The 24,036-nt window shown below is 40.6% G+C and overlaps 1 protein-coding gene across 1 annotated transcript; it reads right to left on the bottom strand.

The window, feature by feature from the left end:
• Nucleotides 1-857: 857 nt before the first annotated feature.
• On the bottom strand, nucleotides 858-15,369 carry LOC140995067 (calretinin-like). The gene is made up of 11 exons (XM_073464967.1): nucleotides 15,276-15,369; nucleotides 8,785-8,877; nucleotides 7,728-7,801; nucleotides 7,487-7,567; nucleotides 6,373-6,429; nucleotides 4,327-4,404; nucleotides 3,726-3,781; nucleotides 3,588-3,627; nucleotides 2,784-2,837; nucleotides 1,132-1,203; nucleotides 858-974 (listed from the first exon to the last, which is right to left on the bottom strand). The coding sequence occupies exons 1-11, from the start codon at nucleotides 15,367-15,369 to the stop codon at nucleotides 858-860; spliced, it is 816 nt and encodes a 271-aa protein (XP_073321068.1).
• Nucleotides 15,370-24,036: the final 8,667 nt, after the last annotated feature.

Here is a 24,036-nt window from a genome sequence, read left to right as displayed (position 1 = left end):
TTTTTGTTGTCCTGATCTTTCAGCTCGTCCCACTCTGCTCACTTCATCTCAAAGTGCCACAGAGGCTCCGGAGACTCACCGCTATGAAAAATGGAGCAGCACGAGCTTTTTTGACATCACACTCTCTGTTACCAGGAGATTAGAAAGCGAAGGTAGAGCACTCTGGAGAAAACACTCTTGCTCTGGGCATCTGTAATCTTCACTGGAACCACACAACTCTCAGAGTGGGGGGAGAATTATTTCCTTCTGCGAGGCGCTGAGAGAGAAAACTAAACAAACCTCGCACAGTGGAGGCAGCGGCACAGTTGAAATGATCCCCCTGGCAGCAGAGGTGTAACAGAACATCGTTTAGATGAAGATATGACTTTTTAATGCAAGTGAATAAGTGGGACAAGGGTTGTCATGGTATATTTATTCATTCTCTCAGTAATATCTTTAATATATCTTTAATAGAACAGTACAAGTCTCATCAAACGAAACAGGATAATGTTAAATTAAATAGAAATAAATAAAATAAACAAACAGCTGTCACAAAAGTGTTAATTCATTGGGAGGAGAACATAAATAGATAAGAGATGAATGTAAAAAATACAAATGCATATTAAAAGTCAAATAAATAAAACCACAATATACTCCTGTAGTCATTGCTATGGCTATCTCACGATGGATGTAAAGTTCAAAAACAGAAAAGACCTCAGAGGGATTCGAAGCTAAAACAGCAGGTTCAGCGGTACACTTTTTGTTTTCACTCTAAGTGGTGTAGCGAGGTTAAGGGTCACACATGCACCAGGTTACATCAGGAGGTAGGAAGGCGGAGGCAGTGGGGGGAGAGGATGGCAGGGTCCCGGGCAGGGAGGTCACAGTGTGGAGTCCCGGCAGAGGACGATCTCCAGCTCAGTGCGGTACAGCTTCCCTCCGTCAGACAGAGCCATGATGCTCTTCTTGTATCCCCCAACACCTGATGAGTCCACGTCCTGCCAGAAATGACACACACGTACAATCAGCGGGCACAAGGTGGTCCATGGGTGGCGCAAACATACAGGACATTGCAGAGGTATCTAAGGCAGCTCTATATTTGGCAAGTAGAAAAGAAACATGAACTGATCAATCAATAGGCTAACTATTCATTACCATTTTGTTCTTGTCACAGAGGTCCTTCAGCAAAGCCTCCAACTCCTGCTCATCAATATACCCATTACCATCCTGGTGAAAGACAATATGAGAGCTCTGAGTTACACAGAAGAAATTAAAGTATCCAATGTTAAAGTTAAGGAGACCTTTTGTGCTTTTTTTTTAGTTTTTTCCCTTTCCTTCAGTGTTTTCTAGAGTTCTTGTACATGTAAAAGATCTTGAATGTTTAAAAGTTCAAAGTCCGCACCAACAGAAGCTCCTCTCCTCTCCCACGGAAAACACTGCACATGAAATGCCTCGTCAGAAATGAAAATGAAATGAAATGATGATCAGTGTTTCCCAAAGCCCAAGATAATGTCCTCAAATGTCTTGTTTTGTTCACAATTGAAAATATATTCAGTTTACTGTCACAGAGGAGTAAAGAAACCAGAAAATATTCACATAAGTAGCTGGAATCAGATACTTCAAAGATGTAATTATAACTGCACCAACAAGACGCAATAGAATGGGTCTAATTAAAGATGATCTATGTTTGAAATGTAGACAAGAACAAGACACACATATGCACGCATTTTGGGAACGTCCCTGTGGAGGAATGTTGTAGATTATATGGATAAATAGTTAGAACGTGAAGATTGTGCCTCCTTGGGGACAAAACTGTAGCATTGCAATTAAGTAAATTTGCATTTAGAGTGTTAAAAACTGGCTCAATAACCTGTGCACAGATTATTCTATGGCGTTGGAAGGAGCCTCAAACCCCTACACTGAATATGTGGAGGGTTCAAACGATGCTTGTTGCTGGGAAGACAAATTATGTGGTTTTTTGAACAGTGGGATAGCTTTAGTGGTGTTTATGTCTGAAGGGAACAATCTGATCATATAAAGGAACTGATGGTCTGGTATAGTACATTTGTAATGTGCTGATGCAATTAATCGCTGCAGCTCCAGTTAGCATGCTAATATTTGCTAATGAGCACAAAACATAAAGTACAGATGAGGCTCATAGGAATTCATTTTTGTTAGATCATAAACAAAAGTACTGGAAAAATGTATTTAATTTGACCTCATAGATTTTACAATTTATCCTGAGAAGCACCGTTGCACTGGATTACCCCCCTGGTGCACCCATGTTCAAAAACACGCTGTAAAAATGCCCTCTTGGATGCCCCTACGGTAGATAAGACATGATAAAATGCCCTCTAGGGTGCCCGTTCTGCGCACTGGTGCCTCACCGCCTACAGCTGGTGCCCTTTTTTTTATCATTTACGCCCCTGCCCCTCAAAAATCCTGTGTCCGCCGCTGCCAGAAGATACATGAATCACGTACCAAATTTAATGGAAATCCAACCAGAAGTGTGAACCTCATGGCTGTGCTCGAGGAAAGGTCATGGGATCAATTAAATCATTAAGGTGCATTGTCTGGACACCATGAATGTTTGCACAAAATTTTAAAGCAATCTGTCAAATAGTTGTTTGTAGTTGTGGAAAGTGGAAAGACCCAATCAATCTTAAGCCATATATGCATTGATAAGCAGCAGGGTGTAATCAGTCTCATACAGTCTCATAGGAAATATGGAAATAGTACGTAATATGTGTAACACACAGACATAGTATTTATGAAAGTAAACACAAAGACCAAGAAGCTCATTTCACCTTATCATAGTAGGTGAAGAGGGAGTCAAATTCTTTCACTGTGAGTCTGATGCCCTGCATGAGAGAAAGTAAGGGCGAGAAAAGATGTGAAGATTGTTAGAAACTGCAGGACGTTTTCTCGAGAGCGGTAAAAGCCCCACCAGATCCAGAACTGATATTAATCCATGCAGATTATGATAACTGGGACTAGAGTTGAGTTAATCCTGATCAGACAGACTAATCCGCTGTCAGAAAGGAATTGTTGATCTGCTCTGGCAGGCGAGCATGTATGTATAGGAACACACATGACAAAATACATGTGGGAAATAAATGTAGATTAAAACAGTCCCTGTGCTACAAATTTTGAACTTGAGGCCTCATAATGCCCTACGTAGTGGCTATGTATTCCCTCCATCATGTCTTCAACTAAGATTATACATGACTCTATGGGATTAGATAAGCTTTTTTTATTTAAAGATGCAAATTAAAGTCCTATGATAATATAAACACCCACAGGACTTTAAATCATTTGACTTAACAAATAGATGTAATGAAACTTAGAAGCTGTTCCCAAACACATGAGAGGGATGTAACATGTTTTCAAAGAAATGATACGGTAATATTTAAATCCCGAAGGACTTAACGCAAGTAAACTCGCATTTGTGTCAGAGACCCATATGTCCGCTCAGTGCTTTGATGACAAATAATCCTCTTGTAGTGAATCCAATAATATTGAATTGTACTACTCTGATTTCTCTACGTCAGAGTTTCAGTCTTAAGTTGCTGCAGTCATCATGATTTTATTTATTGTGACAGTAATTTTACCTCAAACTTCAGCAGGAAATTTTCCTTGACTGGCAGGAGCCTGCAGCAAAACAACAAGAACGGTTTAATCTTGCTAGCGTCCTCTCGAAGAGGTTTCAAACTTTACACACAGACAAAAACAACTGGAGACGCACTCACCTCGCCATCTCAGAGAGGCCCAGCTTACCGTCGCCATTCAGGTCAAACATCCTCAGCTGCACAAAAAGAAGATTAGCAGAGAAATGAACAGAGAAGCAAACAGGGGGTCTGAAAATACCTTCATGTACAGTCCTATACACATATTATATGTTAAAACATTCAAGAAAATGTAAATGGCAGCAATTGAGACCACGTGAAAGTGATGTGTCAGCACTACAGGTGAGCTGGAAGGTGAATGCATTCCCTTTAGGGAAGTTATTTCAGTTACATTATGCAGAAACATTTGGGCATGAAGGCATCGTTGTTGAGTGTAGATGTGATTTAGTCCTGTATTTGTGACAAAATGATTTCATATAAAATGTTATTGAGAACACAGTCAACTGATACAATATATTTTATTTTAAATCCACAATGGATCTAATAGGAAAATGGTTCTTTTCAGTTTTTGGTTGCACAGGCATCACCACAATGTCATATAATATGGACAAATAGAAAGAAATGATGGATTTTCTACAGCGAAGTCTTGATTCTTGCAGTTTTAATTTAGAGTTTGTCAAAGCAGAGAGAAGAAAAAACCTAACTCATGCCTCCTGATACTCACAATTGTCTGTGTGTACTCTTTGAGCTTCTTTTCATCGTAGTTTCTGTTAGCCTTCTTCAGCAGGTCCGACAGGAAACCCTGAAGAGAGAGAAAAACTCACACAGTCAGTGACCGGACGACATAATGCATTTATGATTGGCAGTTAACACTTATGGTGAAAATGAATGGTGTTAACGCACGAGCTCAGGATGTAAGTGGAGTGTGCTGTGGTTTGTTTTTATACATGTGCAGGTTTAGAGTAGCTCCCTCAGAAGAGACAATTATACTGACAGCATGAGACAAAAGCTAATTATCAACAAGGTCTGGTTTGTTTACAGTAATTACAAAATATGCACATACACATCTATTATATTACAACCACAAACAACTCTAGAGAATAGAGAGCTGACGTGCATCAGTAACCTCGAGGGAAACCAACCAACTTGAAAAATAGGAGTAACACTTTACAATAAGGTCTTTGTAGTCGTGTTAATAGGTAATAATACACTTAAGAGTCCTTATAAAGTGCGTATAAACATTATTATGTGTTAACAAGACTATACAAGTGTTAATAATAGCACCACAAACATGTTTATTGTTAGATTATAAGTCATTTATATGCACTTATAAGGAATATGTTAACAGTTTATAGACGTTTAAGAAGCCCTTAAGTTTCTTCTAATTGTTCATAATAACATTACAAACATCTGTATTATCTATTATGTCATTATTAACCACAACCTTTGTCATTGCTGTGTTACGATAAATACTTCAGTATGCATTTATCACCAGTTAACTGTGCCTTTCTACAGCTGCCAGATCTAAAAGTTAGAAAAATGCCTTATTACAATTAATAAATCCTTTATCAGGCACTTATCAACAGTTTTTTAGTTTCAGTGTTGAAGGGGATTTCTGGTGGTTTTAAATCTGGGCCCTATATTTATATATTTTGGTGTGAAAATGATTCAAGCTTACCAAAAGATTTGGAATCAGTCCAGTAGATCGACTTTGCTGGCAGACGCAACGCGGCTACAATGTAATCCTCTGGGGCAACTCCAACCATCGGGTAGAGCCACTAAGAGTGCTTGTTTTTGCCACTGACAGGCTGAGGTTGTTATTCTAAGCACTTGGCAACATTATGGAAAAGATTTTCTTCGGAGGCGAACCTTCTCATTTGTCCATTTTGTTACCAGAAACACAGGTCTCGCTCAGAAATCTCTCGTGGTGAGTTGTTACAGTTGTTGCCTCATCTTGATTGCCAAAATCAGTAAATCGGACATGACTTTAGAAATAAATTCTTGTTGCCAGTTCCTCAAAGTAAACTCCTCTCTTCAACTCTGACTCAAGTCTCCACTTTCGTCTTCCAGCAACAACTCACCTCTCGTGTGATTCCAGAGTGAGACTTCTCCGTGAGAGAGACTTGTGTTTCTGCTTACGAAACGGATCTTATTATTCAACAAAAAGGTCAATCTCTGTAGGAAATGTACAAACAAAAATATCTGCCTCCAAAGGAATCTTTTCCATGATCTTGCCAGACACTTAGAATGACAACCTCAGCCTGTCAGTGGCAAAAACAAGCAATTTAGCAGACGTAACTTTGACAGAGTTGCCCCAAAGGATCACATTGCAGCTAGTGCAGCCGTGTCACAACTGAAAGTAGAGGTGATGTACTGGACGAATTTAAAAAGTTTTGGTTGGTATGAATTATTTACACACTACATTACAAGGATCTTAATTTAAAGCCTTACCTCTACCCCCTTTATACATCTCTATACATTTGATACTATTACTTATCGCCTCAGTACTTGAACTCTGTGCACTGACAGTAAAGTTGAATCCAATCCAATCTCATTTCTGTCTATAATTACCATGTGTGAGGGCATTTTTAACACTTCACGGGTCAGATGCAGAACAGAATGTGTGCATGTTTTTGCAGAGGCTCGGGTCTAAATGACAGAATGACTAAACCTCTGCGACAGTGCTGCGCTGCTGTCAGAGCAGCTGTGCACTTGAAATGATCCCTCATTAATTAGCTTTATTGCAGATTTTTGCCATATTGTGTTTTACCTTCAGCTCATTCGACTCGATGTACCCACTCCGGTCGGAGTCATACTTCCGCCAGGCCTGCAGGAGAAGAGCGATGCAGTGAGCGAGAAGCTCTCAGAAAACATGACGAGTCAAAAAGCACACTTCACTTTTCGACTTGCAGAACTTCTCTTTATATTGTCAGTTTTACAGAAGCTAAAAGACTAGGAGACAGTGGTAGCTGGGTGTCGTCTGACATTGTGTAAATATAGAATTTGTCAAAGCCCTTATCAAAGATGGATACCTAAACCCCTCCAGCACTCAATGCCTTTCCCCTGCAGAAAGCTGCGCTCCATCCATAATGTATGGCTGTCTGAGAATAGCTTTAACACACAGAGCAGCCTGAGCATCACACCACCACTGAAAACCCTCTTCAACTAAACCCAGAGTACACCAAGTGTGTGTACGCACGAGTTATTTTCAATCACAGAGGACCAGATGTTCGATGCTTCACTGTTTTCTCTCCAATTATTTTGACATATGCAACTGAAGAGGAGGAGAAGATACTGATGGTCCTCTGATAAAGGCATTTAATACCTGAGTGAAAAGTACGTTTAAAGGTTATTCCAGTGTATGTTTGGCTCTTAATATCTTTCACATCAGCAAAATTAGCCACTAAAAATGCAGATTTTGCAGATTATTCAGTATTCGTACCTTCATGCCTCTCTCTGACCATAATCTAAAATGTTTTGACAACAATTTCTGACAATTTGCAAGTGTCTGAGTTCCAGACACAGCATCCAGGTTTTAAATTAACAATTTACACCCTTACTGGACTGTTTCCACACTAAACAGACGTCCTAGCTTGGCAGATAAACAAAAGGAATCGCATCGCAGCTGAACATGAGTCCCACAGGACGAGCTGCGATGGCACTGCTGACTTGAGGCATTCTTAGGGAGATTTCACAGCCCAGTGAAGTTAAAGCAGTTGGTAAGTGAGCAACTTTCTCCAACAGCAACAGAGACAGGAGACAGGGTAATAGTGGCATTTTGAGCTGTAAAATCCATATTATTTGCCATCATTTAAGTGAATCAGTTTGGATGACTGTAAGAGCTTAAGGTGACGGACTTGAAAATACAATATGAACAAACTTACAGTCATAAACTCAGAGCTGGATCCAACAAACTCTCTGAAACAGAGCAGGAAGTTTTCCTCTGTGGGCAGCAGCTGAGCCAACTAAAGAGAGGAAGACAAAGACTAAATGAGTATTATTCCAGAGACGTTTGTTTTACGTTAAAACACAGGAAACATCTAAACAGTTTCTATAGATTACACTATGAGGTGAGTTATGACATGCAACCAAAGCTAAAGTCGCACCAAGCACTGTCGCTCTCACCTCTGCCATCTCAATCTTCCCATCAGCGTTCTTGTCAAAGTTGGCCATGAACTCCTTCATCTTTTCTTTGAACGCTGCATGTGAAGGATCCTGCAAACACAATCAGACATCAAAGAGACACACAATAGCACAGTCTTTAATTTAAACATATATGTAAGATAAAACCAATTAAAACATGCTAACTAAGACAACCCTCCCCCCCAGAAATGTATATTCCTACTAATCTGTTGCAGTAAATCAGTTTGTATGAAACGGAAGGCCGCCCAGATAATCTTTACTGTCGAGATAATGAGAAAACGTTGTTCATTAACATATGAGGCAAGTGGCAAAATGTTTACAGTGAATCTGTCATGGTCTTAAGATTTAGTTCAGTTGATTTCCTGTTTTATGTGGAAAGTTGTCTGTCTGTGTCTGTTGTCCCGGACGTTTTCTGTGTAGACACGAGTTTCATTTGCTCATTAACTCTCATTGATTAGATCATTATTGGTTTGTATGTTTTCATCCTACGTTCCTGCGTCTGTTCCCAGGTCCTTGTGTGTTCCTGATTTGTTCCCCATGGCTTTATGGTTTGTCCTCTGTTATTTTCTTCTTTTTTTGTTGAAGTACTGTTTAGTTTTTTGGATTCTCCTAGGTTCTTTTTGGATGCCTGCCTTTTTGTAACTTGAATTTTGGATTTTTGAAGTGTAACTCACTTTCTGTTCTTCAACCTGCCTGCCTCTGTGTCTGTGTTTGACAGAATGCTGAAAACATTCAATGACAATATATTTAATATGTTTTTCCTTCCTTGCGTTTAGGCACACTAGATTACTTTTCCACCTCCCGACAGCTATCTTACGGTACACAAACCAAGCACTTCCCACATTAAAATAAAACATATAATCCAGGCAGCACTTTCATTATAGTTACCCCCAATTGGCAAAACAGATTAGCAGTTTATAAATGTCATTTCTAGGAGAGAGGCTGCCGAAGCAATTGTGATTAATATAACTTTATTTTAGCTTTTTCAAATGATGGATTAAAGGTGGACAGAAAAATGCAAACAGCTGCTGCTGTCAGCACACGCTCACCATGCCTGCTCCCGCTCCTCGTCTCGCAGTCTCCAGCTCTTTGAAGAAATTCTCCAGCTCCTTCCCTTCGATGTAACCGTTTCCTGCGGAGCACCAGAGGAGCTAAATGAGTTTGGCACAAGTGATGTTATGAAGCTTTTAAGACGCCTGAAGCTTTGTGGACTGTTCAAAAGTTTGATGAAAGACTTAGATGTGGATGGAAGATTAAAGGTCGTTAAATTTTTGGAAAACTTGAGCGCTGGTCCGGTCTCAAGTCCTCTATGATTGGATCCAAATAAGCTGTTTACAGAAGTTTATGCTTATATACATGCTTACAGCTGCGTTTAAGTTTGAGCATTTCTGAGGGTATTTGGGTGGTTTAGCCCTGAAATCAGTGCACAAGTCACAACACAATTCTGGGTCGTCACGTCTTGAGTGCAGCCTGAAGCACAACGACACTGGGAACGAAAGATTCACACATGTTATATCATCTCTAAGCAGCCCAAAACTTTTAATTGAAAACTCACTTTGATAAACTGAAGGCACCCTACACAAAAACTAGCTCATGTCTCGAGAATATTCTCTATTCACATCCATATATCTCATGCCAAATTGGCATTTAGCAGTGGCAGCAGGAAAGAAAAACAAGAGTCGGGGGCCGTTAGAGTGTAAGCAGTATAATGAGTGTTTTCTTGCCTAAGAGGGTGAAAGTGGGCAGTCAGATTGATGCTTATTGGGGCATTCTGTCCCTGCTGGATTAATACTTCTTACAACAGCCACATGACCGGGGATGATTCAATATAACAATTTACTCCACTGTTTTCCCTCTGCGAGTCACAGTGTAACATATAGGACAGTCAACTTTCTCTTTTTAATCATTAGAATGACTCCCATCTGTCTACAGTCTGAGCCGGGCTCGGAGGGTTTGTGCTTTTTATCATGCGAAATAGATGTTAATAAAATTGTTATTTTTGATTCAGAATACAACACAGATGTACAGAATAAAATGCAGAGATTCACCCCTCTGCCCCCTTTTTTTTATCTCTTAATCTCTTATCCTCTCATCCCCTCTCCTTTCTGATCATTTTCTCCCTCACCTCCCCCTCTCAACGCCACCCTCCCTCCCGTCTCCCCGCCCAGATTCATTTGCACACTGTATTTTATAGGTAGTCCATGTCACCATCTGTGCTGCAGTTGAGCTGTTGTTTTTAGATTCAAACAAATCACTGCAGGAAAACAAAGCGAGCCGGCTCAATACGCCCTGACATTCATCTTCAGTTCAGTTTCACTTTCAAACTTACACTGCTAATAGTTCGAGGTGTTTACAGAGAGAGTAATGACAGAACGTGACGGGACAGAATTATTATATCTATATCTGCAATAGCACTGATTGACACATGGAGAAAAACTGGATGGAAATTGTTTAAACTATCAAAAGTTTAAAAAGGAAAAAAAGACTCTTGACTGTCAGTTTGCTTCAAATTGGGTATTGTTTTTTTTCTGCTTTAGCAAAGAAGAAGCAGGGTTGCTATGACAACCAGCTAATAATCCACCCCTACATTGCGAAGGTACCGTCTGAAGTGTCAAATGGAAATCGGGTAAGGTACCTGGAGTCGAGCAGAGTCGTACCATGCAGTGAAAACAAGACTCGCAGCAGCAGCTATAAACTCAGCGCGAACATCTGACATCAAGAATTGCTGTGGCTGATGGGAATGGAGCGATCCAAAGTGCTGGATTAAATTTCATTTTGACCCGATGGTGGCGCCACATGAGGAATTAGAGTTACATGAGGATGACATGAACGTGTGTTCAAAATTTCATGGCAATCCATCTAAAAGCCACAATATTTTAGTCAGAACCACAAATGTCCACCTCATGCTGATGCTAGAGGAAAAGTCGGGGATCACTATAATTCAGAAGGAATAAGTAGGCTATCAAATACAGAATCATATTACTTTAAACTGTTTTCAGAAATTTGCCAACGAACTTCCACAGAAACATTTGTGACTAAGTGGCCTAAAGCAGTAATTATTTTCCTGAGTGCTGCTGCATCAGTTTTTGCTTGGCTGGGTCTGCAGAGTCGGGTTAAGCCAGATCAAGTGTGACAAAATGTGTGTCACGAAAGAGGAGCGTACACAACTTATTGTACATAACAGTGTCAGCAGAGTGGTCCACATGGCACATAGTGTGTATTTGTGTATCTGAATGTGTTCTTGTTGTCCTGCAATGACCTGAAAACACCAAAGCGAAGGAAGATATCGTTAACCAACAAATCTCACTCTGACTGACCCTGAATAACCGTGATGATGTCCCCCATTTCAACAGAAACCTTACATTCAATTCTAGCTAACCCATTCACCTGACAAATGTCATGTCCAGCTTACTCTTTTGGATTATGCTGTTACATAATCTAATACATGGCTGAAGCAGATGATGGGTACAGTAAGAGATGGTTGAGGGTGTCGAGGTGGGCAAAGCAAGAAACAAGTGATCAGTGTTGAAGTATGAGTGTGGTCAGAACCTGTGACTTGTATTAAAGTAAGTAAAGTAAATGACTATGTCCTCAGCTCACTGGGGCTCACTGCCAGAGCTTCACTGCAACATAAAATATCAGCTGCCATATGTAGCACACCACTGCACACTGAGCAGATGCAGCCCACTTCCCCCAAAACAGTTTCAAACACAGCTCAACTGCTGATTGCTCAATAGCACTTTATAAAACAATCCAGCTGCCTAACCCAAGTTGACTGAAAACAACAAGAAATGGACTGTGCCAAATACACAAGTGACTCGCTGACTGTAAGGAAAAGCCCATATGAGTTTGAAAACTTCAAGCTGCTGCTGGAAAACCCTTCCTTCACATGTGCACTTGCTCTATTTGTCCCAGATTTCCCTGCAGCCAGTGAGGAGCTGGGGTCCAGTCAGTCCCTGCTGCACTGCAGCTGTGGTCAAAAAACAACCTGTTGCTGCTGTGATGCCGTCTCAGCCAACGACGACTGTTTTACAGCGAGTGGATGAATGACTGCGCGACTGAGACTATCTCTGTGATGTGGTCCAATTTGCTCCACTCAGACATGTCTGCTGCGCCTTGATGATGATATTGGATGAAGGCAATGCTTTAAAACATTTTGTCAAACTAAGAAGGGAAGAATTTTCGAGGGTCTGGGCCCAGAAAAGCAAAAACATTTCTGTCGCTTATGCAATTGAGTCCATGATTGTGCCCATTCAGAGCGGAGGTAATTAGCTCTGGTTTCTTCATCCTCATTACCATGAGTCTGGTGGCCTTGAGCTGAACATTTAACCCATGAGCTCCTCCAGTGGAGCTTCCTGAAGACGATGGTTTAGAAATAAAAAAAAAGTCACTGCAGTCGTTTATGTTTTCTCTCATTGCATAGTAAGACGCTGCTGTAAATGCTTCACATCTGGATGGTAGTTGAATAGTCAAAATGTCCTCAAATTAAATGACTGTATAAATATATACTTAATATGAGTGTTTTCTGATCGTTATCAAGCCTGTCCTCATCAGAAAAACGACCATAATAAAAGCAGCCTATTATAACCCATATTCACGTTTGCTGTCGGGCAGTGACCTCTAGTGGCTGCAGTAATTATCACAACTACAAAGGAGGAAGTGAGGACAAGTAGTATAAAGAGTCTGTAAAGTGATATTTACACGTTTTGTTCTACAATATAAAATAAACCTTTGAATGAATCACTATTTAATTATAAAGCATTTCGTGCAAATGTGTCTTTAAAATTTTGGTTGCTAACAAGTGGCTAAATGAGACTACAGAAGTTCTCACGGAAATTAAACGTCATCACACCGAACACGGAGACTCATCTACTCACTTGTCCGTCTTTACAGGAAGACTTAAGTTACAAACTGTTCTAACTCTAGCTTTACAACTTCTACAATGATCAGTTCATAGAAAACGTGTATAGTAACTGTAGTAAGATGCCCAGTGGTGTTGACGTGTGAGTCATGCGACTGAAATGTAGTCTGTTCAAAGCCTAACAGTAGCTTTTTACTTCTAGCGATTAAATTTACGCTTCGAAAATTCAGCAAAATCCAGAAAGGGCTTTTTGTTGAGGGAACCCGGGCAGTGATAACTTCCAGCTTAGTCTAAAAAAATATGTCAGACCACTGTTCATGTCCAGTGTGAAACCAGAAGTTAACGGTGAGTTAATGGATAGGGATCAACGGAGCAGTACCTCTGGTAGTCGTGGGGGGGCAGTGTATGATGCAACTTCCCCCGGCACAGAGACAAACAGCTCCTACAGAACTGCTGGGCGGAGACTGGACGATGGCGATGTAAAAGTGGAAGTCGTGGTTCAAACAAATCAACACCATCGGGAGGAGGGCAGGAGTTTTGTGGGCTACTACGTCTCATGTGTCATGAGGCTGTTTGATGAAAATAAACTGTGAGTTTATTGAAATGGATTTCAAATGGGTTTAACAATAGAGGGCAGAGCTTTTTTACTGAATGGCTTCAGAAAAATAATCCTTCAATTTGCAACATGAAACACGAAGCTGGAGCTGCTCATCGTGAGACAGAAGAGACAACGCTCTACATGTTGGCTACTGGGAAAAAATATGACCCACAACTTTCGGACCTGAGAGTGAAACTTCAGTCTGTGTGACAGTTTTAAGTACTGAGGAAGTTTGTAACTGCTATCAGGCTTTATATGGTGACTAAATGTAACTATACTTAACTATTGACCTTTTTATCCTATTACTTTGCAGACTAAGACTTAACCTATGATTTGTTTATAAATATGAAAAATATGCATCGTTTATAGGCCTGCAACTAATGATTATATTAACTATCAAAATTTAGAGAATGGTTAAAGAAAAATTCCAGAAGCCCAAGTCAGCGCATTTAAATTGCTCGTGTTGCCCGAGGGACCCAAGGGATATACAGTTTAATTTGATAGAAGACGAAGAAAACAAGGCAGTTTTTACTTAACTGCCTCGTGGTTGTCTGCCTCTACCAACACGTCAAGTTCCAGTTTGCATCCATGTCTGTCCAGTCTCCACAGCATTTACATGTTTAACTCCACTGATTAATGTCCAGTGAGACACATGCTGTCTTCCCTTAGGGACTATTTTTTAACAGAACATGGTGCAACAACAATCCCCTGAAGCTCAATATCAGCAAACACAATGAGCTCATGTAGGACTACTTCTGTACATGTCTGTAAGTTCATGAGTGAAACAGTCCTTGTATAATAATGTGTAAACTGGATGCTTCACCGACATGTTCAACCCAAAGATCTCTACGTCACAGTGACTTCTGACTTTTGACTTTTGACCACCAAATTCTGATCGGTTCATCCCTGAGTCAAAGTGGACATTTGTGCCAAATGTAATAAAAATATAGACATAAAAATGTGAAGCTTCAGGGCAGACGCTGAGGCATAAAAACGACTTAAACAATGAATGAATTAACAAAATAGTTGATCTTTTTTGCTGATAAATCAACCAATCACTCCAGCTCTGATTGTTATTGATTTAACAGAGCAGCATGATTACAATTCAGCTCCATCTCCACCGTCTAACATTCAACGGCTGCTTATTCGTTAATGCATCAGTACTAATAATCCATTACTACAAGCCAACAATCACACCTGCATAATCGACACTTTGATCATATTATATATTAACAGTTATATATGTTACTATTTACTTTTGCTTGATTAAAATCTGTTTGGTATATCGCTGGATGTAAAGGACCCTACACACACACACACACACACACACACACACACACACACACACCTAGTTCAATCCCAGTAAGCTCTCAGATTCAGAGGCTCCTCCCAGTAAAGTCCAGTAAAACAGACTATACTCTCACCCCCCTCTCTTGTCCTCCCCCCTCTGCATCTCTTTTATCCCTCCCTCCCCCACCTCTCTCTCCTTCATACCCCCCCCCTCCTCCCCCTCCTCTTCCTCCTCTTCCTCCTCTCACTTATATTTTTTCTCTCTCCCTCCTTTTCCAGCCTCCTTTCCTTAACTTCACTCTGACGGAATCGTATTTAATTTCTTTCATCATTGTTTTTAAAAACCACAACTGACACATTTATAAACAGATAAATCACAGACACAACGTTAATGATATTTCAGGATGCTGAAGTGACACCATCGTACATAAGAGCATTAAACACTCATTAATCAGGGGCTTTTCACCTCAGACGCACGAAAAATCATTTCAGTTTTAAGAAATAACACTGAAATCAGAATATTTTTCTTCATAGAGATAATTCGTGTCAGATTATCTGGACTAAATGTTATTTTCTTGTAGTAGTTAGTGATAAAACTGTAATATTTGATTATTTTTTTTACTGGATTATTTTGACAACACAGAATTAAACTCTCTTAACTGTGACACATTCAATAAAAAACATGCGTTTCTAACAACACAATTATATATCTTTAGCTTCTGATAAATACTAATTGATCACTCAATTAATCAGACCGGTATTGACACTTGCGCGCACTGACCGTCTGCGTCAAAATGTTTCCAGATGTCGATGAACTGCGCCGCGGTGAGCTCAGCCAGGTGCAGGTGGGGCGGCTGCTGTGCTTGAGTTGCCATCTCTGCTGTTTCTCCCTCCTGTGAGTCGAGCGTGATAGTTGATGGTAAACTTTTCCCGGTGTAGAGCTCCTTGGTACTGGGCAGCTCCTCCTCAGTTGAGGCTTTTAAACCCCCCGCGGCGTGCTGCGCCTCTCCTGCCCGCCACACGGGGGCGCGTTGAGCGTCAATGGACCTTGCAGGCAGCTCCACCAGGAGAGCAATTACAGGAGGAGGAGGAGGAGGAGGAGGAGGAGGAGGAAGGCTCTCCTGGGCTTTCATATGAGTTACCATTAACTGCTGTCCAGGCTGCTGGTTTGATAGCAGGATCATTATACATCATCCAATCCTGCTTCCCCCATGAGGAAAGGACCCCATCAAACAATTTACCCGACAGCGGGGTGCCCTGCTGGCTCCAGTGGATCTTGTAGGATCTATGTCATCCTTGTCTCTTCTAATACTATAGCTCTCTGAACTGTGAATTATCAAATAAAGCCTGAATAAATTAAATATCCCATCCCAGGGGGCAGCAACACCCCAGGAGGAGGAAAACAATCAAAAAGTGCAGTGATGTGGAGCTCATGCTCCAGTGAGGGCCACGTTTTACTACACATCACCTCCTCTTCTGTCACTGTCTGCTGACTTTTTGATTTTTCCTATCAGATCTCCCTCAATCCTTTTACTTTCACCTCCTCCCTCCATCATTCTTGCTGGCCTGCGGAGTTCGGAGGGGGCACTCAGTCTCATCAGCTAATCGAACCCGCATTTGGAGTAAATCCAAGCAGCAGCAACTCCTAAATCACCTGCAAACCTTTGTTCACTCTGCTCCTCCAATCTTTTTTTCTCATCTTCTCCTCCTCCTACTTTGGTGCATCATCTCCCTCTTTTTCCAGTTTGGTCCACACAAGCTGGTGTGAGGGATGGGTGCTGCTGCAATGGGGGGAGGGGGATCAGATGTAGAGGATGCAGAAGAAGAAGAAGAAGACTCTTTATCTCCTCCCTGCAGAGCTGTGTGCTGCTGATCAGGAATAAACGGAATAAAACAAGAACAGAGAGAGTTGGAGAGAGGAGATAATAAGTGTGTGTAGGATAAGTGCATATGTGCGACTACTGTATGTATGTGTGTGTGGAAGAAGGGAGGGAGAGAAAATGATGGGGAGATATTTATAGGAACTCCCATCATAAAGCCTCAACTGTGTGAATAATAATTACTGAATTTATAGGATTTGTTTGCGGCGCTCTGAGTCGCCTCTGTTGAAAGTGTTGGAGTTGAAGAGATGGGATGAATAATGGAGACTTGTGTGGGATATGAGCACGACAGAGATGATGATGATGATGATGATGATGGACCTCTGAACACCTTGCAAATTGAAAAGTGTCATGTGGATATGAACATGCAGGCTCATGTACTTACATGTAATTGTCTCAACCTCTCTAATCTATGTCCAAACACAGACAGCTGCACATGAACACATAGATGTAATATGAATTTAAAACAAGCAGCCAATAGGAAGGCTGTGGTGTTGGCTTTGCATGCCAGTCATCATACATCTGCAGATTATAGATAATGATGTGATCCTGTTGAAGCATATCAAATATATACAATGAAATTTAGCTGAAAGTGGCTTAATGTTGATTATTAGCACAGAAACAGAACGCAGGATGGGGAAATGTTGCAGGCAGCCAGGTGTTTAAGAGGCTTTTCAGTTCAGATTTAATTTAATGAAATCAAATGACAACGTTACATCGTAGCATTAGGATCAGGAGCACAAATCCTTATTGAGCTTACACAGAAGAAGAACTGATTATTTAAAAGTAAAATAATAAGCTGTGATCAGAGTGCAGACTAGTGTTACCTGTTAAACTGAGCAGACAATGACTGGGACGTATTCTCATGCAAATAAAAACATATTTGTTGATGAAAGTGTGGATTAATGGTTTTCATAATGGATGGTAATTACTGTCCGTGTCTGCTGTTTGACCACATCCGTCTGCTTGAATCAATGAAAGATATTACTCCTCTTCAAAGGTTTCTTTCTAAATCAATACTTTTTTACAATTAACATTTGAAATCATTTAGCCAACTGCAAATTAAAAGGTACTCCAAAATGTAAACATACTTGTTTAATTATGTTTCATTTCTACCTCTTAAGATTTCATTAAACTCTTTTTTTTTCTTTAAAAATGCACAAAAATAAATATAAGATTGAATTTAAATCATACTAACGTGTCCAAACTAATAATAAAACAGGTTTGAATTTGAATCAAACGCGATTACTGAGCTTGTTTACTTAATATTTAGTCAATTCTGATCCATAGAAGAAACCATAAAGTGTGTCTTTAGATAGACGGTTACAGGTTTTAAATTAAAAAGAATAAATTGGTCTTCCTTGTGTGAATATTAAAATCATTGTTTTATATTCTGGCATCCATTTTCCAATGACTAAAGCCTTGTGTTTTCAGTGTGTCTCTGAAAACTAAAGCTTATATCCATGCTGTAAAACAGCCTCCGAGGATGAGCTTCAGACAATGACATTAATCCAAACAAAGTAACTTTTCTGAAGAACTCAACACCAATTTGAGCCTTTTGAGAAGCAGGAGTAGGGCAAGAAATTGCCAAAGGTTTTCTTTGTCCCATTTGTAGGGGTGCTGTGCTTTGTGATGTTTATATGATAAGATGTTTGCTGTGTGTTTGAAAACAATGTGGAGGAAACATGGCCTATTAAACTTTAGTGTCTTCTCAATAACACAAATGCATCAAATGCAGCTTCACAACTGCCTTTCTTGCCGAAATGTTACCTCATGCTCATCTGCCTATTCACAGTGAGATAAAGACTTGCTGATTGCTGATTAACATGATGACATATAATAGCCTGTTGTTTCTTATGTACGGGGTTTTATTTATTTTTTATTTATAAGATCTCAAATGTGTCATTGCCAGTATCGTTTTTCGTTTTTGTTATTCTTGTGCAGCATAATTTCTATAATAATAATAATAATAATAAACTTTAGGTTCTATAAAGAACCTAGATGTTTCATATACAACCCTAATAAACCCTCTTTTCTAATGGTGTACTGTAAACTAAAACATTTAACAATGTGAGAAATCATATCTCATAAGATATTGTACCATACTGTACCATAGGTGTGTGTGTGTGTGTGTGTGTGTGTGTGTGTGTGTGTGTGTGTGTGTGTGTGTGTGTGTGTGTGTTTGTGTGTGTGTGTGTGTTTGTGTGTGTGTGTGTGTGTTCATGTGGCAGGACAGCAGCTGTCTGATGAGCCCCTCACTGATGTTTGCGTGCACACATTGACCTCGAGCATGCAGCCATCATGGCTGAATCTGATATCTGATCAACCAACGGCACGCAAAGAGATGACCCACCCGGCAGATTAACTACACCTGATGTGGTAGAGAGAGAACCGACACACAAAAACATCAGACGTCCTTCTCCTCTTTGCTTCTGGCTCCTCCATAGTCATTAACCATGTCGACTTTCTTCCTCTTCTTTTTGTAAATGGCAGATTGCATCCACTGTGAAAATAAGTCCTCTGCTACTGTCATGTTTTATCGAGGATGGGGACGTATCCACTTCATCTCGCCTGAAATGTACGCCTGTGGGTCTGGTAAACCGAAATATCTAAAATATCATTGCATTTAATAGAAAGACCTTTTTGACAACCATGCAGAACTGTGAATGTGATACATAAAGGGAAAGTCAACTATTTGAGCCATCTGACCACCCAGTTCATCCTCTGACTTGCAGCGGCGCTTCAGAGGGGTACCTACAGCGTCAAACATTAAATACGGCCACTGACCAGGCCGCTGTATTTGATGTGTTGGGAGTGAGTATGGGCTGGTGATGCAGGGCAGCTGAGGGATCAGCCATGACCATGATGTTCAGTTGCGTCAGACACAGTGTTGCATCGGCTAATTCCACAACGATGGAATAATACTGAGCCAGACACAGTGAGTGAGTGTGAGCTGGGAACCTTTCATGTTGGTTCAGTCCTGCACTGCAACACACTGCAGATGACTGTTGGCATCTTGCTTTAAGGGCTAAATGCATGCTGATTGTTACACTTACAACATGCCTACACCTGGTATTCACCACATACATCATCAGGACACATAAAAGCACATGCAATTCAGGAGACCGTCATTCTCCTGAATGGCCAAGAGGCTGTCCAATCAGGTCTCACTACACAGAACAGTGCAATGACCCATGTGGCTGTTTGTCTAACCCACCCATCATCATTAGATGTTAATGTGAACTCCAAACCTGCACTTTCGCTTCTTTACTTTCCTCCATCATGCTCATCCCCTCCTGCAGCGTCTCATCCATTCAGATATCCGCTGAATCGCAGGGCTGAATATACACAAGTCCTCCTCACTGATGTGACGCCGCTTAGACAGCACACATCTAAAACTGCATAATCACATGCTCAGAGGAACAATAACTACCAAATGTGCATATTGTTGGTAGGAATGAATATCACAGTGTGGGATTATTTGTGTGGAAGTGTGCATGTAGATTAAATTAGGCTTTCTGGGTTCCACTGCTAGAGACATTTGCTCCAGCGTTAATACGGTTGAGCAGAAGTCAGAGTGGGAGTGTATGATTTGTGTAAATTAGAGTGACAGGGTGCCTCATTGCAGTAATCAGCCATTTGTATATCAGCTGCACAATGTGGACTACAGTGTGATCATGAGAGATAGAAACTGTTGGTTGCCAAAGGCTGAAAACAGATAAAGCTGAATCAAATTTTCAGTCTATTTGGCAGATTGCATTGTGGTGGTTTTTTTTTTTTTTTTTTTGTGTCCTGCAACAGATTAACTCCTTACAATGAGAAAAACTGCATGCCATTTGTACAGGGAACAGATATGTAGAAAAGAAAAATCACATGCAGTAATAGCAGCACAGCGAACACTACCATCACACCGTCGCTTACTGCTGAGATAAGAGCTCAACTTGAACAATGTGACCCAAACATTTCACAGATGAGATGGGCATTAAGCACGACAGCCACACAATAAAATTGTATTTTTGAGTTTGCTGAACAGTCGGGAGGAGAATGCCATCTCCCTGTATGCCTTGACGGGTTGTTCTCACCCCCCTCCGCAGGGAACAATTAAGATACTGGACCTCCAGAGAGAACATTTCTCAACTGCAAAAACAACCCCACTAGTAATAATGTCACTGGAGACAAGAACTGATTATTTGTCCTCATGATGCAACAGTGAGCCCCACAGTGAGGCTGCGAGGCTGCGAGGCAGAAACTTCATGGATCCACTGAAAGAAGAAAAATGATGAGAATGAACGTCAGGTAATAATAGTTTTGAGTCAGTTAGAAAAGACACACAGCACCGAAGAGCAGAGAGACGTTTGAACTCTCATGTCTGTCATATGAATGTACAGCCAGCAGCTGGTTACCTTATAGGTTAGCATTAAGACTAAAAGCAAGTCAGAAACAACTAGCTTAGCTTTGTCTGAAGGTAACACCCAGCTGGTATACTGTATTTACAGCTATGTTGTCCCTCAACTGGTAAAAACTACATTTGAGTGTTTAAAAAATGAGTGTTATCTGTTTTAAAATTATTCAAATAAATACCCTCATTATACCAGAGGCAATGCAACACAACAGAGTAACCTTGAGGGCGTTTTTACATTGGAGATTTTATCTGTTTAATCAATTCAGGACCAGTTAATTTAGCATAAACTTCCAAACCCCACAGAAACAACTCGATATGCACACAGTGAAGCCGATCATCTATATGGATAAATACTGGAAATGTGGCGAGGTTGGTTTCAGTAGGAGGTCCTCAGAAAGGATTGTCAGGTGGGGGTAGGGTCACAGAGACACATACAGGGACAATTTAGTTTAGATGAAATGTTTTAAAAAACCCTGCTCTGCCCGCCTACGTCAAATCTCGTGTCCGTGCTCGTTAGAAGTGCTGGTAGGTGGATTTTTTTTTTTAACCTTTTAACAGAGTCAGGCCCACCGGTTCTCTGTCTCCAGTGTATATGCTAAGCTAAGCTAACTGGCTGCTGGCAGTAACTTCACATTCAGATTCAGATTCAGACAACTTTATTCATCACACCAGGGGCAATTTGTTTGAACAGCTTGCCTTGCACAAATACTAAAACAAACAGTAACATTTAGACACAAAAATAGATGAGTGATAAATACAAATAAAAATAAAAAACAATAAAATAGAATATGGCAAAGAGTAGTTTCATAATAGCTTCATATTTACGATATGTGACTTGAATCAAAGTTTTCATCCAACAGGATGAAAGAAGTATACAGCTTTCAAATATTTACAGAGGTTATACACATTCATCATCCTCATTACAGTCAGACTACCTGATAAAGCTTTACATGGTTTTTATTTCACCCACAGAGATGTTCTTAATGTTGTATGTCGCTTTTCAGCACCTGTAGCTCTGTTTCTGTGTTAAACTGCCAATCACAACCCACCAACACCAGTTTGTGAACATGACAAATATCAGCATCATCAGTCAATCTACATTCATTTCCTTCCTCGCTCATATTTGCATTTCGATTAGTTTCTCAGAAAAAGCTTCATCCATGTGCAGGTGTAAAGCACAGACCTGAGATCTGAGACTAAGACAAAAAGTGTTAAAGATGTTACAGAACATGTCACCAAAGACACTGAAACATCCGGGCGTCACACTGGAAGGTTTGCACATAATTACATCTCTTAGATCTCAACAGTACGGTCATGTCTCGCCGTGTAGAGCCCTTTATAACCTTTACAAACTGAACTGAAGTGTTGATCAGACTGCATCAAATAATGTGGCTGGGGTTTCCAGGGTATCATTAAAAGCATGTGTTTGGCCCTCACACACACAAACACAGTAAGGGCTCACATTCAACCCCGACCAGCGTCCACCACACTTCATCATCTGCGTTTTTTTGGAAGGAGAAAAATGAATTTGTGCAGAAAAACATGGATCACACACACGGAGGGAAACGATGTCCGAGCACAGGAGCTCAGCGCTGTGATGAATCATCGTGAGCTGACAGGCCTCCATAAACAAATGCACTGAAGCGCAACAAGCACTCCCACATGCGCATATAAAAGTGCAGTATACGTACCTGAGCAGACATATCCTCAGATGGGTGTGTAGTGTATATGTGTGTGTGTGTGTGTGTGTGTGTATGTGTGTGTGCGTGTGTGCTCATATCGAATGCCAACAACAAGTGTCCCTGAGGCCTGATTTGTGCCCCCTGCCCCCGCCCTCTGTCCAGCCAATCCCTTTTATTGAGTCGATTCAATTCAGTGGGTGAACAAAGATCTATTGATGTGCCTTCAAGCAAAGAGCGAGAGACAGAGAGACACCAATGTACAGTAAACAACGCTGGCAAAGAGCTAATCTATCAGCCATCGATTGTGATTGTTCAACACTGCAGAAGAGAAATAACAGCCGCTAAAATCAGACAAATTAATCAAATTAAACTAAAACCATTCAGGCCCATATGGGACATAATCTAGCTGCCAAACATTAGGAAAAACATGTGTGACCTGTCAAACCCTCAGCAGCCTCACACACTAACTGTGTTGGCAGCTGCACGTGTAAAGCTTTGGCTGTGACGTGTTTTTATTTTGGACAGAAAATGTCACAATGAGTTCAAAGTGCAAGCTGTTGGCTCTGAATGGAGGCCAGGCAGGTTTTATCCATAACAGATTAACATTTTAGGCATTTCTGGTTTTTTAAACACTCCCCCGCCCAGACAGGGAAATATGCAAACTCACACGCAATGTCAGCAGAAAGTTCATCTAAAGAGTGACGCTTCAGAGCTCCAATGAAACGTTGCATATCTGAGGAGCCTGACTGACTTTGTACCTTCCTTTTATACGATTTAATGCATTATAATGTATATATCAGAGCAATAAATGACGCAGATTTACTTGATTCAATTTCACTTTTTTATCCAGTGTGAGACGTCTGTCGGTGTCCAACCTGTCTCATACAAACACTGCTCCTTGTATTTGCATCATGTTGCTTTAATTATTTGCCTTCATTCTTATGCACAAGGTTGTGTTTGACCCACAGCAGTGCGTTAGTATCTGCAGCCTATCACACAGGTCGGCTCCTAACAATATCAGACATGCACAACCCACACCGGCTCCAGCTTTATCAGATGCATTTTCATATAAAATGATTTTTGTTTTTAGCTTTGTTTTATTATGCTGTCCGTGGAGGAATATGAAGATGCAGGATTATAGTACAGCACGATAATTAGAAAAATTCAATTAAAAACTCACATTGCGCTGGAGTGGAAATCGGTTAAAAATTATCCAACCCTCAGTCGCTTTTAAAGGGTAACTCCACCAATTTTACATATTAAAGTGTGTTTACATGTCTCTGAGAGTTCTACTGCATATGTGAAAAAGTGGTTTAAAGTCTTTTGTGGCTCCAGAGGAAGCTGCATGTAATCTGATGAATTGCCTCCAGTGATGCAATGTTGCATTGTGGGTAATGTAGGAATCAGGTTTAGAAAAGAATGAAGAATGCATGGAATAAAAAAGGCGATATCTCTGGTTCTGCTATATTGATTTTGATCATTTGTTTTTAAACTGTCCTGTCAGTGGACTGCTTTTTAAACGCGGCGCCTTCATTACCCACAATGCAACACAGCAACTGAGTGAAACCAATGAATAAA

Source organism: Pagrus major, chromosome 4, assembly GCF_040436345.1.
Source record: "Pagrus major chromosome 4, Pma_NU_1.0".
Taxonomy (NCBI): domain Eukaryota; kingdom Metazoa; phylum Chordata; class Actinopteri; order Spariformes; family Sparidae; genus Pagrus; species Pagrus major.
This window is presented reverse-complemented; position numbering and strand designations above follow the sequence as displayed.

Coding starts and splice junctions, on each gene's coding strand:
- LOC140995067 (XM_073464967.1), bottom strand. CDS start 15,369: ATGGCAACTCAAGCACAGCAGCCGCCCCACCTGCACCTGGCTGAGCTC. Junction 7,802..8,784: donor AGCAGGCATGGTGAGCGTGT/GCTGACAGCAGC, acceptor CTTCACATGCAG/CGTTCAAAGAAAAGATGAAG. Junction 3,628..3,725: donor GGCCTCTCTGAGATGGCGAG/GTGAGTGCGTCT, acceptor GTTTTGCTGCAG/GCTCCTGCCAGTCAAGGAAA.